This window comes from Plectrocnemia conspersa, unplaced genomic scaffold (assembly GCF_051122295.1).
Source record: "Plectrocnemia conspersa isolate PC_06_02 unplaced genomic scaffold, ASM5112229v1 ptg000004l, whole genome shotgun sequence".
NCBI lineage: Eukaryota > Metazoa > Arthropoda > Insecta > Trichoptera > Polycentropodidae > Plectrocnemia > Plectrocnemia conspersa.
This window is the reverse complement of record NW_028277168.1, coordinates 17,182,070-17,196,511: the sequence shown is the minus strand read 5'-3', so window position 1 is coordinate 17,196,511 and position 14,442 is coordinate 17,182,070. Positions and strand designations below refer to the sequence as shown.

Here is a 14,442-nt window from a genome sequence, read left to right as displayed (position 1 = left end):
CATATTCGCGATGGAATCGTCTAGTGTGGTTCTTAACCCTGAATAAACTAAAATTTATGTAAATCTACAAATAGCAAGAGCTTAACAATAAGCAATTTATTATTCTAAGAAATGCTGATTTTTATGACCCTGTAAAAAAATGTATGGGGGGCAGCAATTTTAAGGATTGCCCCGGGCGGCATATACCCTAGCTACGCCACTGTGTCTAGGCATCTTCATATAAGTGCAATGTTACATCAGTTCGGTATGTTTCATGCCATACGATATACAAAGCACACATATGACATCAAACCCAGCGATTCCGCCGCTATTTGCACACCTCCTATCAAATTTTCATCTGCAGCCTGACACTCGTAATTCCGTCAACGGGACGATCGTCACGTAAAGAGGCGTGCGCGTCGAGGAAACACATTTACGTATCCATACAATACAAACTCGCAACACTTATATGATCGTATAAAACGAAAGCGAAAACTATATAAATTACAAAAGTTCCTCCTCCTTAGCCAGCACATAGCGTCGGCGTTCGAACTCGCAACAAACTTGCTACTCGGGCGGACGTGTATCAGTTCGGCGTTTTCGCCAATCAGTCAAAGTTCGAGCAGGGTCGAACTGAGGGGGGAGAAGAACGATTGAACAAAAATAAAATTGTGCGTGGTTCCTTCACAAATTCGGTGGGAGGTTGTTGGAACCATACCAAAATATTTTATTTGGGCGTAGGTGATATTCCGTTTCTCAATACGCCCTGTGCAATAAAGGTTGATTAAGCGATTAGTCATTGTTTGGTGATCGTCGTAGATGGGTTGAGATGAGGCGTATTAAAAAATATACAAGCACAAAGATCTACCTTACAGATAAAATACCAAAAAACATAGCAAATCTTCTCAATCGCAGACTTTTTTTTATTATTGAAATCGATATAATGCCCAACCAAATCCAACACACTTTTATGACCAATTTGCCACATGTGGCGATCTACGATAAAGTTACACAGTTCGACTTTATTGAATAACGCCAAAAGGGTTTGATTTAATACAACTCTGACCCATATTTGTTACTACTGTGAGGGTAAGAAGCTTTTCCAATATAAGATTAGGATAAAACGGCATTGGAATAAATTTATTCTGATCAATCAAGAAAAACATAAACCCAAATTCTCCATTTATATGAAAGTTTAACCCGCAACAAATTATACTTAAAAAGTTGCAGAAAACAAACCTCTCGAGGGGAAGCTCGGTTAGGACATTAGACGCTTAGCGCAACTTTACGATTGTGGGGGCGTTTTAACGGTTTTAGATTTTCTCCGATACAATCGGTACGTTTAACTCGAATTTTAACCGACGCAGTTAAAATTCGAAACGAAGGAAGAGCTCGGCACGCACGGAAGCACAAAAAATCGCATATATCAGCAGAACGTGCGTGTGTATATAAATATATAAATATATTTAAGGTCGAAAATTAATTCGTGTCCTTGCGCCAAATATTTTCAACCATATTTAAAGAATATACAAATAAAGAAACGATTCGAGCATGTCGATTTTACAACTGAAACTGATTTTAAAAATACTACGCATGAATGTATAAAAAAATACATGTACAATATGACGATAATGACCATCCGCATTAACGAAATTCGCGTCGTGTACTTTTGACACCATGACGACGATCAAACGACGCTATGAAAAATGAAGTTTCTTTCACGCTAAACGACCATTCTATATTACATATATAGAAAACAAACAAGACAAAGACATGTTCGGCGCAAGCAGAACGGAATTTTAATTTGACGATATACCGAATATTGTATGAATTACAAAAAATGCTAATTATTTACGCTAGAAGGTTAAATTGAATATTTATGCAAAAATAAAATTTAATTAGATCCGTAATAACTAAATTATTAACTTTGGATTAAATTAATTATTTATCAATTTCTGTAATGTCAATCAAACGATGCGTACCTACATTCGAAATGTATACATAGGCTCAAAGCCCTACTACACAACAGAAACGAACCCAGCTACGCTCAAAAGTCATTAATTAAGATCTTATTGATAAACAACACTTCAAAAACACTGAGCATAATTTACGACTGCCGTGATCAATAACTCAGATGGCTTATTACATTACGTGTTCGATGGTATGAAATTTTAATAAAAAATAAAACGACGGCGACACAAAATGTGGGTTCAAATTTAACTGTAAGTTTTACAGTGCGTGGGCCAAAATCCCGGTAGACATATTACGCATACGGTCCGTAAAATATCGTTACGGCCTAATGTAATACAAAATTCCGGTGAATAAGTAAAACAAACGATCGCAACATTCGTATGTAAAAACACGATCACATTACTTTCACGGGCTTAGAATCGTGCGTACCAGAGGATCAAAATTGTTCGTATAGAATAAATAATATTAGGTCAAAAGTATGTTTTTTCATAAACTTAAGAACATGTATTATAAGTAGTTAAGAATCGAAAACATTTTTAGACGTTTTGCAGTTTTTAAGTCGCAACATATGTAAATGTAATGTAATAAAACTAGATTCCACCAAGCGTCTCACTGGCTAGAAGTCATCCCCCCCTAGGGTTCTTAAACCTTGAAGCCATATCTCTCTGCAAATCATCAATCAATTAAAATGAAGTACTTAAACGCTATTAAAAGACAAAAACGTTACCTATGTATTTTGAGCGTGAATGTAAAATGTTGTGTTTTTTGTATTTTTTTTAAACTTTAGGCGCTTTGCGCGAACTGAAGATCCAACATATTAATTTTTAAACATATTTTTCTTGATTAGCAAGCAACTCGCAAACTTTTAGCTCTATACTCGAAAAAAAATGGAAGTGCCACATTACAGTGTTGCCGAATTTCCAGCTGCTCGAACTACAACAGTTACACAAGTGTTCTTATAAGAGAAATAGCAACAACTAACAAATCTAATCTAATTCCACCATTAAATCATCGTAACTGGTCAGAGCCAGAGCCGAAAGTAGGTACATCATTTCCATTCAGAATATACCGGGAACTTTCATCTTGAACTTTTACCAGATACTCTCGCAAAAATTCGTCCGAACTCGCACCAAGCAGCCGAGGAAGCAGCCGCTTCCCGCTTCACCTCAATTCTGTCCAGCATTACAATTTTAAATTTAAGGATAATTTATAATAGAAATATCTTCTATATCAAAATAAACACGCGATTACTAGGTCAGAACAATACATTGTCTCGACTAACTAGAAAAAAGATTCAAACTTACAATCCTCTTGGGCCGCACAAATTCAGGTATACAATTTGAACGTGCACCACAAACATTTCTCTCGCGGATCACATTTAATATGAAATTGCACTAAAGCTCGCCGGGCTTTCGGGCCACGTGTTTGACATGTTTTATCTAGGCTTTTTTGTTTTATAGGAAGGTTTCGACTCTAGAAGGCAACAATAAATTGTAATCGACGTTTTGCGCCTGCAAAGCAGAAGCAAAAGGAACGTGCCACACTTTGCCCTTATTTTGCAGAAATATTAATGAAAATATGAATTTTGTCTTAATCTAATGTCCACAAATAACAAATAAAACATCATATTCGAATAAAATCCTACACTGGGTGATAAAAATAAATTATTCAGAGACTATCCGAAGCGATCCTTCGCATTTTGGCATAAAATCCTCTCTCTCTCAAACACACACATCCACTATCGATAGATAAAGGGTTAAAAAACACACCGAAATCTGCATTGTGTTTTATTTTTATTCTGATGCGAGCACGCACTGCAATTTTCTTCCGTCGCACGAACATTCCATAATGTCAATTTCGAAACCGTAAATATCAGGTCACCGTGTCGACTGCTCAGCCGTAGAGGTTTACATACATAGTATAACTGCTGCTTATACTCTAACAATAAGGACATTGCGAAAGTTAGCGGGGAGACACGCGAACGATGGCAAAATGGCCGCCAACAAATCAAACTCGCCGTATAATAAATATCGTCGGAAAAACACAACGCGAGACAATCGATTCAATTACAAAGCGACACATTGTCGTTCGGCGAGTATCTAAATTTAAAACACGATCGAAACAATAGGGTCAAACGGTTGGGAATTGGGGAATCGAAACCGCAAATCGGAGCCCGAAAACTCAGCACCAGAGGAGATATCTCCGCGGAAGACCATTTACTTTTAACCGACGCACTCGATTGCTTCGAATTAATCGCACTACTCGGGTTTGGACAAATTGTTTGATCGTAAACAGGAATGAATTGTTTCATAATTGAGTTTGGATTACAGTAACATACATAGTTTAAAGGGCCTACATATTGTTGACTTTATCACTCTCTTTCTCATAAAAGAAGGATGAAATTAGAATTCAGTAATAAAGTCTGAAACTCTTTCTATGTTATATATGGTACATTCCTAAAAATTTCCAATAATGCATACATAAAATAGGCAATTAAATAATAAAATCAATACCAAATATAAACGTACAATTAAAAATTTGTTTTTAAAAAGGGAACAACGGATTCAGGGGATTATATATTGATGATCAAAAGTGAACTGATGAATCCAGATTCACAAAAGTATGTCGTTGAAATATTGGAAAAATATGTAACTCCTGAATTACTTGTAGTACTCGCAAATCTCATAATAAAAAACAATAAGTAATAAAGGAGATCAGATTAATATAATTATATCTTAATATCCAATTTAGCGATAAACAAACAATATACATATATCAATATTGACCGCTTTGAAGAATTTATGAAGATAAGAATATTTGAACATTTGCTTTTCATCTGCGCCAATTCGAGTCTAACAAAATTACGATAATTCACTAAGATAAATGTGTTATTGAAATGAAGCAGACGAGTTTTCGCAGTATATTTACGTTAGTTTCCGACCAATAGGTTTTGACACGATTTAGGCGACGCGACGATTTTCCTGGAGTGTTTTCCCGTAAGAACTGCTCGCTCGCTAATTGGCATAGACGTCACGTAGAGAAGAATACTTTTTAACGCTAGTTAACGAGCGCACAATGGTGTGTGTGTACCATATAACGCGCGCACGTACAAGACAAAAGTGTAATATCGCGACAACGTAACAACTATAACAACGGGATGAAACGTCAAACGGGCTAGACAATAGAGATGGTCAGAGGTCCTTTTGTGCCAGAAGAAGTGAACTTCAGAATGTTTGCAGTGGTTATTGTTGTCGAGGAAAAAGCGAAGAGGAAGCAATACGCCTAGAAACGCAAACGTAGAATTATTCTATACGCAAATAAGTTATGTTTCTATATATTTTTTTGTTATCGACCATTATTTTATAAATAGTACATAAAAATAGTCTAAATGAACCGAAAGATTTATATATTTATTACCAATATAAAAAATAATTTATTCATAAAACATAATCCAACATATAAAGTTGTCGAGAGAGAGCTTAACTTATCACAAATGCACGTAAAAGTGTAATAAATAAAATTGTTATCAATATTGGCGACTTGCCGGAAAATATTTTTTTTTCAGCCTAACGTACGTGACGATCGGAGATTTTCACGCATTAGGTAAATGCAATTTTCAAATAGACAATAAGCAAGAGACAGACGGTATCCTGACAATTAGGAATTATATGACGAATCGGATTACAAGTACCTCGCGAGGACAAAACAAACGTTTTGACGATCTTCGGAAACGACTGGATAGTTTTACACAAATTGTACGTGATTAAAACTATGTTATATAAATTTGCCTTCTATAAAAATAAATGCGCGACAAGTAGATCATAAATAAATCATAAAGTATTGATGTATTTTATAAAAACAAACACTCACTCTATTATGACGTGTGAGAAATGAGAATAATGTTGTAATTTATAAAATTATCCAGATACAATCACTTGGTGTGCCACATCAAAGTCTTTTTACATCGATTAGTTGGTGACTTTGTATTGATAGATATACTACCAATATTACATTTAAATATTTGATGTATATACATAATTAATGAATTTGACACTAAAAAATCATTAACAATATTTAGTTCAATCGTGCGTAATTTCATAATGTTCTACAAGGATCTGTGTGTTTCTCTATTATTATTTATAGAAATGTCTGAACAGTTATGTTAGTACATATATTTAATTATATATTCACACTGCGCTTATATATGTAAAAGTTTTTCAGCTGAGATGCTAGTAACATAAATAATATAAGGGCGTACATTTTACACGTTCCACTGAGAGCAAAACCCACAGGGAAGAAAATTATAAAATTACGTATTCATATAAATAAGCGACGCTACGAGCCTGCGTGCCCCGCAAATTTCAAGCGAATTTCATAAAGAATATTTAAATATTAATAAAATAATACATATTTTGTCACACGATAGATTTTTAGAATCTGCTTAATAATTTAAAACAGTGCTATATTGTAGTATTTATTGCTGGACTATAAGCCAAGAATGTCAAACACGCGGTCTTCGTGCTACCCTCGAGCCCATGAATGGCGTGAAGAATTTTCGTGGTTGCGATATGAAATAAGGACTGTGAATTCATACGGTCCGATGGTCCATTATAAATAAAAATTATTAATATCGCGTATTATTGACTAGATCTACCTGAATTTGATGAAATTGTATATGTAGTGATACGTCTTATTTCATATATTTTACCTCAAAATACTTACAGGTACCTTTTTATTAAGATATAAATACACTTCACAGAAGGATACTTTCATCAAAAAAATAATATAAAGAAAGTCGACTCTGAAAGCTTCTTTAGAGCACATAAAAAAGCAAAGCCTATATATCTATTTATATATTGTCTTCACAGCGGCAAGAGTTATTGATTAAAAACAAACACAGCCACACGATATAAAATGACGAACATGGCGATTGACAACGAAGGAAAAAAAAACAGAGCTTAATTTTACTCTTTTTTCCAACAAAGAGGATCCTGAGTCTTTTCGCGAGTCGACGGTTCCACAACGGCGGGAAAAAAGCAACGAGTAATTTCGAAAAAGGCACATGTGCAGCGCACAAAAGCCTAACGGCGAAGCCATAAAAGGTGACGTATCAAAAGGGGCCGAGGAAAAATTTCAAGAGCACTTAAAAAAAGCGCTTCTTCGTAAACGACGAAGAGCCGAGACCGTAAACGCGAACGCGACTACATATACTTTTTCAAAATAATAACACAAATACTAAGTCGGTTCATCGGGTCAGTATCAAAATTAGATGCGAGTAAATAATGGAAAGTCATTATATAGACGTAAACGGATCTTAAGATCATGATTCATAGACGGACTATTACGAAGGCTATATCTCAATATTAACAAAAATAACGGTGATCAATGCCACTGATGACACAATAATCTCATCATAAATATAAGATAGTGAGAGTCATTGGGATTATGCATCCTGTTAGTTAACATTATAACACAGAGTCTAATGTAAATATGTACGTGTATTTACCACGTATGTTCACTCATTTGCGTTTACTTGTCTGCGTCTTTTAGAATCTATTATCCGAAGATCGGGCTGAACTTTGTAGCTGAATCAGCGTTGACGTGAAGAGGGAAGCGGCTGCTTGCTTGGTCTTTTAAGTCACGGTCGACACTCGCCGTAGCTCCGTTTGGTGCGAGTTCGGATGAACTCTCGTGTGTCAGAAGTTCGCGGTGACGATAGCGTATTTCGAATGAAAGTGTTAAGAATGTGTTTATATATAATATTGAAAATGGAGAAGAACATTGTATCGTTATTCGTGATATCATCAGATAAATGCTAACGAAGGTCGCTATTGACGTCATGATGCCCGAAAAGGTAAATGAATTTGGGAACACACAGCATCATAGCAGCTGGAGATTCGGCAACACTGTAATGGGGCACTAATAATTCCAGGTAGCATGATCTACCGGCTTGTAAGCACATTACAATAGCACTTGTAAAGGCATCGAACGACCTTTTTTATTGTCCATTTGAATCGGCGCCAGTCGACCACACGCTGGAGTTTGCCGTTAACAGCGTGGGAGAGTGAGGGACCGCTTTTGAGCTTGAAACCCCAAGCTCTTGAGAGGAAGTAAACTTTGTGAACACCCAACCGACGTAGTGTCCTTTGGACTACTAATGACTAGCAAAGCATTGCATTTTAACCCCAGTTGGCTAATAAGGGCCCGGTCCTTAGGGACCGGGGGCTAAATCTTGAACTGAGGCATCACGAAAGTGATGTACAAGGATTAAGCGTAGAAATGCAATAGCATGCAAAGCTAATGCTATACAAATGCAATGCAAAGATTTGCAGGTGGTCAGGAGTCCCAAAACACTCAGGAGAAACACTACTGACACTCTAACAAATAATGTAGTACTACGGGGGGGGGGGGGTGGATCCCGCTTATCCGTCTCTTAAAAGCTGGATGCCGCCCATTGGGATGGTCTCGTAGGATCCTATTACCGGTAACGGCAGTGGTTCTTGCAATGGATAATGTAGTAACAATCTTGTACATAACTATTAAAGTAATAAATATTAAATAAACATTAATAAAACACATAACTGTGGACACGATTTTCGTAGCATAATTTTACGATTTACGGAGTAATGCTCTTGTCCATTTGAATCCGTCCAAATTTTCGATCCAAAGGCAGAATAACAAATGAATTAATAACCATTTGATTTATTACGCTTTTAACGCGTCTTTTACGAGAGAATTAGATAACTTGGCGATAAGCACAGCTATATGACTTTTAAATTGGCAAAAGTTGATCTGTTCACAACCGGATATTTACTTATTCAAAAGACATATAAATATTATTAGTGTACTTAAAGGAATATGATCAAATAATAAGCGAAAAGCACTCTAACACTAATTTTAATATAAAAATAAAAGCAGAGGGATTTAAAAAAAATCTGTGGCACGATGGATAAGAATATAAATTATTTAAAGCCTCAATTACCTTCTATTCACACATAGATAAGAGATAAAATCTGTTCTTTTGCTAAATAATGAACGTAAAAAATCAGCTGAAATTCTTTATGGAAGTCTACGTGATATTTTTATTAAAAAAAAATCATTTTTTTAATTATGCACGATGACTCTCTGAATGCTAAACAACGATGTATCATTCGTGATAACATAAAAAAACGATCTGGAGGGCTTGCTGCCATTGCGCACCTAAGACCGCTATATAACATAATTAAAAATACAATTTTAATAACACCGGTATTCACATTTTCATGTCCGGTGTGGCGTAACAACAGTAGTACTAATTTTTCTAACCTTCAAGTAATACAAAACAAAGCAATAAAAATTACTAATAAAAACATTTTTTATAGAATATTATAGATCACAACGAGTAGACAACGCTGTCATTACCACGCAAAAACAAATTACAAATATATCATCTTGCTATAATCGCTTAAACTACAAATTTAAATTAAATTAAATTAAACTAATTAAGTTAAATATTTTCTTATTTAAACTCTACACTAAGCTATAATATGTTGTTTTATTATGTTGTAAAATGGTTTAGATATTTTTCCTTACATTTTTCAGTAAAAGTAATATGGTGTTTTGTTTGATTAAATTTATTTTATAAACCATCATCTTGTCACTATAATTATTTAACTATTAAACTACTCAAGAATGCATTGAATCCTGATTATTTTTAAAATCTTTAAACTAACATTATGTAATTACAGAACATGATGGTTAGTTAAACCCTGCAAATACATTCACAAAATAAATATAATATTATATTCCTGTAAAAGTCAACAACACCATGAGAAGAATATTTCAAAATAAGTCCTATGGAATCGTGACAGAAATCTGACAATAATCTAACTCGAATCATACATACATTCGTGTGTATGGCAAAAAAGCAATAAATAAACAGCAAGCCTGCAATCTTCGTCACGAGAATCGCACATAAAAGGGAATTTTCAGTACGGTCGTCCCACAGACCGTAAACGTATGCGTGCATATCCACAGCAATGTATCGGGGAAATGGCTCAAGGGCGAGGAAAACTCCAGAAGCGGGGAAACGGGACGCGCGACAAAAGTACGGGATGAGGGAGAAATGGGGGCGAGAGCGGATTGGGTTAGGGGGAGGTCACATCTGCATTATTCCACCAACGGGTGACCTTGACCCATCCCCACATATATACGTATACAATTTTTTTCATCTTCCGTTCGGCAACACTGACCCGCCGAACTCGTCGCCCTTGGTGCATTTTCTTTCCCCCTGTACGTACGAACCGACGACCGTCGTTATCAAAAGGAAAATAACGATGAGTTGGCGCTTTTGAGATATGATTGGAGAATTTTCACGCCCCAGGGCGGCGAGGTCGGGTTATTTCCGGATTGTGTGAACAATCGGGGTTTGATGTGGAAATTTGGCGAAATCAGCATATGCTGGGTTAGATCCAAACGTACGATTTTCCGATCTTTTTCACCAGTGGCGACTGAACATTTTGGGATTTCTCTTTGAAAGTTCTCAGTCGCGAATATATTATGTATATACGTAATCAAACGAATTTAATTTTTTGTATTTAAAAAATAAAGTTAAAAGAGCAAAAACTAAATAATAAAATCTTATTACCAAACTATTGTTTCAAACGTTTACCTATAGCGGCAACTTCGGCGCAAATCAATAAAGGCGAGCGGAAATGGCCCGGGGTCATAAAATCACTTATGGGGCAAATTTTAACATAAAATAATGTTAATGTTCGTTTTAAGCACGGACAGCGGACAGACAAATCTGTGACTTTTCTCACCACACACGATCGGATTTGTCCGCCAGGCAGATCCGTCGGATGTGCCCACGCGTGTATGGCCAGCTAATGAGATCAGGGATATCTGTCAAATTTGGGAAACGATTCAAAATTAAGTAGAAAAATGGCTGTAGCAGTATACAATGACAATTCAATGTCACATTTTCACCAAATCCGTCATCTGTGATAAGTAGTAGTGATTACAATAGGAATAACCCTAATAATAAAAAAATATATACCGATATTTTGTATTAATCATTTTTATATGAATATTTTAGGGTTTTGGAACGTATCAACTAAAGTTTTTATTATTTTTTATGACAAAATTTGCTTTGATATACGAGCACATTTCCGGAACGAATTATGCTCATTAATTAACTGAGGTTTCACTTTATACGAAATGAACCACATAAATCATTCGCAGTAGGTACACACATCGACGTGTAGCGCAAAATTGTATATACATATTCAGTCAAATAAACGCGTTTTGGTAGCCGATTTATAAAAAAATTTCATTCAAATAAAATTCTACTATTTTATATAACCTGCATTTGTAGTTTAATGGTGATACAATTTTAAGTACAGTTGAATCAAAATATGTTTTTTTAACTTCCACGAGTAAGAATAACAAATTTAGTTTTCTAAGTGCGTCTTCGTCTTTACACGCAATTCCGGGCGTGAGCTGACGACGGTAAACCGGACTGTACAGTTATGATGATGGAAGCAAAGCCGACTATAAGCGTTTTGTTCCTCGGCTACGCCACTGTCGATAGCTCTTGTACGTATTTGTTTGGGCGAATGAGAGGAAAAAGTATTTTTATATTTATAAAAAAAAGACAATAGAGTACGTGAAGTACTACGATACGATCGCTCCGCTACGGTCAGACAATGGACGACTTTACGATTTCCATGAGAACAGCATTTATATATAAAAAAAGTCAGTACATACTCTGACCAAAATATTTCAAGCCAAAAGAAATACTCGTTTACGAGCGCTTTCGTGATAGTAAACAGCAATAAAATGCATACTATGCCATAAAACACTAATGATCAATTAAACGACATTACACTATCTGAAGTCACAAACCAATCAATGATTATATAGGTGTTGTTAATTGCTCATATTTATTGTTTTAATCGTATCGTTTAATAATATATCACATCAATCGATTATACTAAATAAATTATTTTCAAGTTATAATTTTCAGTATTCTACAACGCGCCCCCAATCGTAATCATTTCGGCCGTAACTTCAATTATACAAAACGCTCGTGAAAACTTTAGTACCGCTCCCGAAGCGGTGAAAGCCTTCAAAACAAACGCCGCGGCGATTAAATAATTATGCAGTTAAAAAGACAACGCGAAAAGTTAACGTGGAAGTTTAACCCGTCGCACGAACGGACAAGGATCTACTATTAGCCCAGTGGCCTAGATGCATATCTAATTCAATTGTCGTTTTGCATTTTTTGATCGTTGTTTCTGGGTAAACAAGAGCGTGACGTCTGCACGAACAAAAAACCGAGAAAATTTTTGGTATGGTTTCAGAGAGAGAAAACATATTACGAGAAACAAATCAGAGTAATGAAGTATATTAAAATGACTCACCTTGAGATAAGAGCCGAAGTACTTGGTGACGAAGGGGCTGTCGCATTGCGACAGCACCATGATCTCCTGTTGGATATCCTCGATCTCATCTTCGGCCTCCTCGAGATCGATGATCTTGATGGCGACGACCTGCTGCGTGCGGTTGTCGACGCCTTTGAACACCTCGCCGAACGAACCCTTGCCGATCTTTTCTTGTTTTGTGAAGATAAGCTCAGGATCCACCTTCTGCAAAATAAAAGTGTTGATTTTACATAAGCTGCAATAACACATTTTAACCTACTTACAAACGTTATTCAAATTTACGTAACATAAGAAATTGGACCAATCTTAAACTTTCTTAAGCATTCGCAAAGTTTGAGTTCAACTTCAAAGCGTTTTGAATTAATATACAACACGTGTAATTTAATGTTATGCACAACGTTTATAGCTGAAGGAAAATCGTTCATTTAGCATATTTTTATTTTTATGGTGACATCTATTAGATAATAGTTTGCGTTCCACTTAGTTTTATTTTGTACAATTGAATAAAACTAATACATATATGTACATATATATATATATATATATATATATATATATATATATATATATATATATATATATATATATATATATATATATATATATATATATATATATATATATATATATATATATATATATATATATATATATATATATATATATATATATTATACTATTATATACATGGTAGATATTATTCTTATATTGTCGTAATAACTTTCAGAATGTGTCTTACTAAAAGCTCGTGAAAAACAGTTTTAAAAAACGTTCTAATGCAAAACTTCTCAAAAAAAATATTATGTAGGTAGGTACTTAAAAAAACAGTAATGGTTTATTCTAGCGAATCATAAAATAGATCCAGAAACGAGTAATATTTAAGTCAATAAAAATAAAAGTAAATGAAATAAATTTACCAGTTCAAGATGTAATGCCAGTTGCAGTGCGAACTATATCCAGTTGCACAACACAAACTAATATGAAAGTTTAGTAGTACTAGTATGATGTAAAAAAAAATTGATCCTCCTAAACTATGCAATGTAATGCGGTTGATTTCGAAGGTATTTACAAAAGAGATGTGGCGACCGTTTTCCATACAAGATAACAACGTTACTTGGAACTGAGTTTTGAGTTGTTTCCAGAGTTTTTGAATTCATCCGAAACAAATAAAGTAACGTGAATAAATCTTTTCTTAACAATATAAAGATTGTTAATAAGCCAAGAAATTTGTTTTTGAGTGCTTCCTAGAACCTCATCCTTTCGCAATCCACTAGGAATATCAACCATTTTGAACCTCACCAGTTGATTTTGGGTCATCGACCAGAGCAGAAAAGACAGCGCACATTTTTTTGGCCTGATGCTGGGGTTTCTTTGGTCCTTGATTGTCGGGCATATTGAAGACCATTTAGCAGGTAAACACTCTAGCTGGCCGCCATTCGCCAAAATTTTGTCTGCGCCTACGGATAATATGCTCCGTAAATCGTGTCCACAGTTATGTGTTTTATTAATGTTTATTTAATATTTATTACTTTAATAGTTATGTACAGTATGTTTGAAAAGAACGTGCTTGGCGAAATATTGGCCGTGGAACCGCTACAAAAAAAAAAACGGTTTGCCCAAATGTATTTCACAGGAAATCACAGTTGTCATAAAAACAATAAAAAATGAGGACAAACTGATCTGCGAGTGCTCGTGAACAATACTCGATATAACTGCGAAGTGGACAAGCAGTATTAGAAGAAAGTGACACTATAAGAAGAAGTTTGCAAGCTCATAATATGTAATATTTGAGTACAGTAAAGAAACGTCTACTGTCTGAAAAACATAGCTAAAAAAGAATTACTTTAGGGCAAGAGAATGTGGATCGTGATTGGGATAACGTAATTATTTTCTGACGAAGCTTTTTTGGACATATAGTACCATTAATCGAACCCCAGCAATAGACTTCTGAAGAAGAGGAGATTTGGAATATTAGGCAATTGTCAAATTTGAACAACTTGGAGATCTTTTCCTCGAGAATACGCCGTCAAATTAGCATTGGAGATGCCAATCGATTATTGATAATGGG

The 14,442-nt window shown here is 35.1% G+C and overlaps 1 protein-coding gene across 5 annotated transcripts in view; it reads right to left on the bottom strand.

Moving 5' to 3' along the window:
• GckIII (Germinal centre kinase III) overlaps positions 1 to 14,442 on the bottom strand; it is a 79,780-nt gene that overhangs the window by 13,573 nt on the left and 51,765 nt on the right. For all 5 annotated transcript variants that reach the window (XR_015809287.1, XM_088184228.1, XM_088184231.1 and 2 more), the window contains exon 3: positions 12,354 to 12,578. Coding sequence is in view for 4 of the 5 variants with exons in the window: in XM_088184228.1 (XP_088040354.1) it covers positions 12,354 to 12,578 (225 nt within the window). In the remaining variant the exon portion in view is untranslated. The remainder of the gene's footprint in view (positions 1 to 12,353; positions 12,579 to 14,442) is intronic.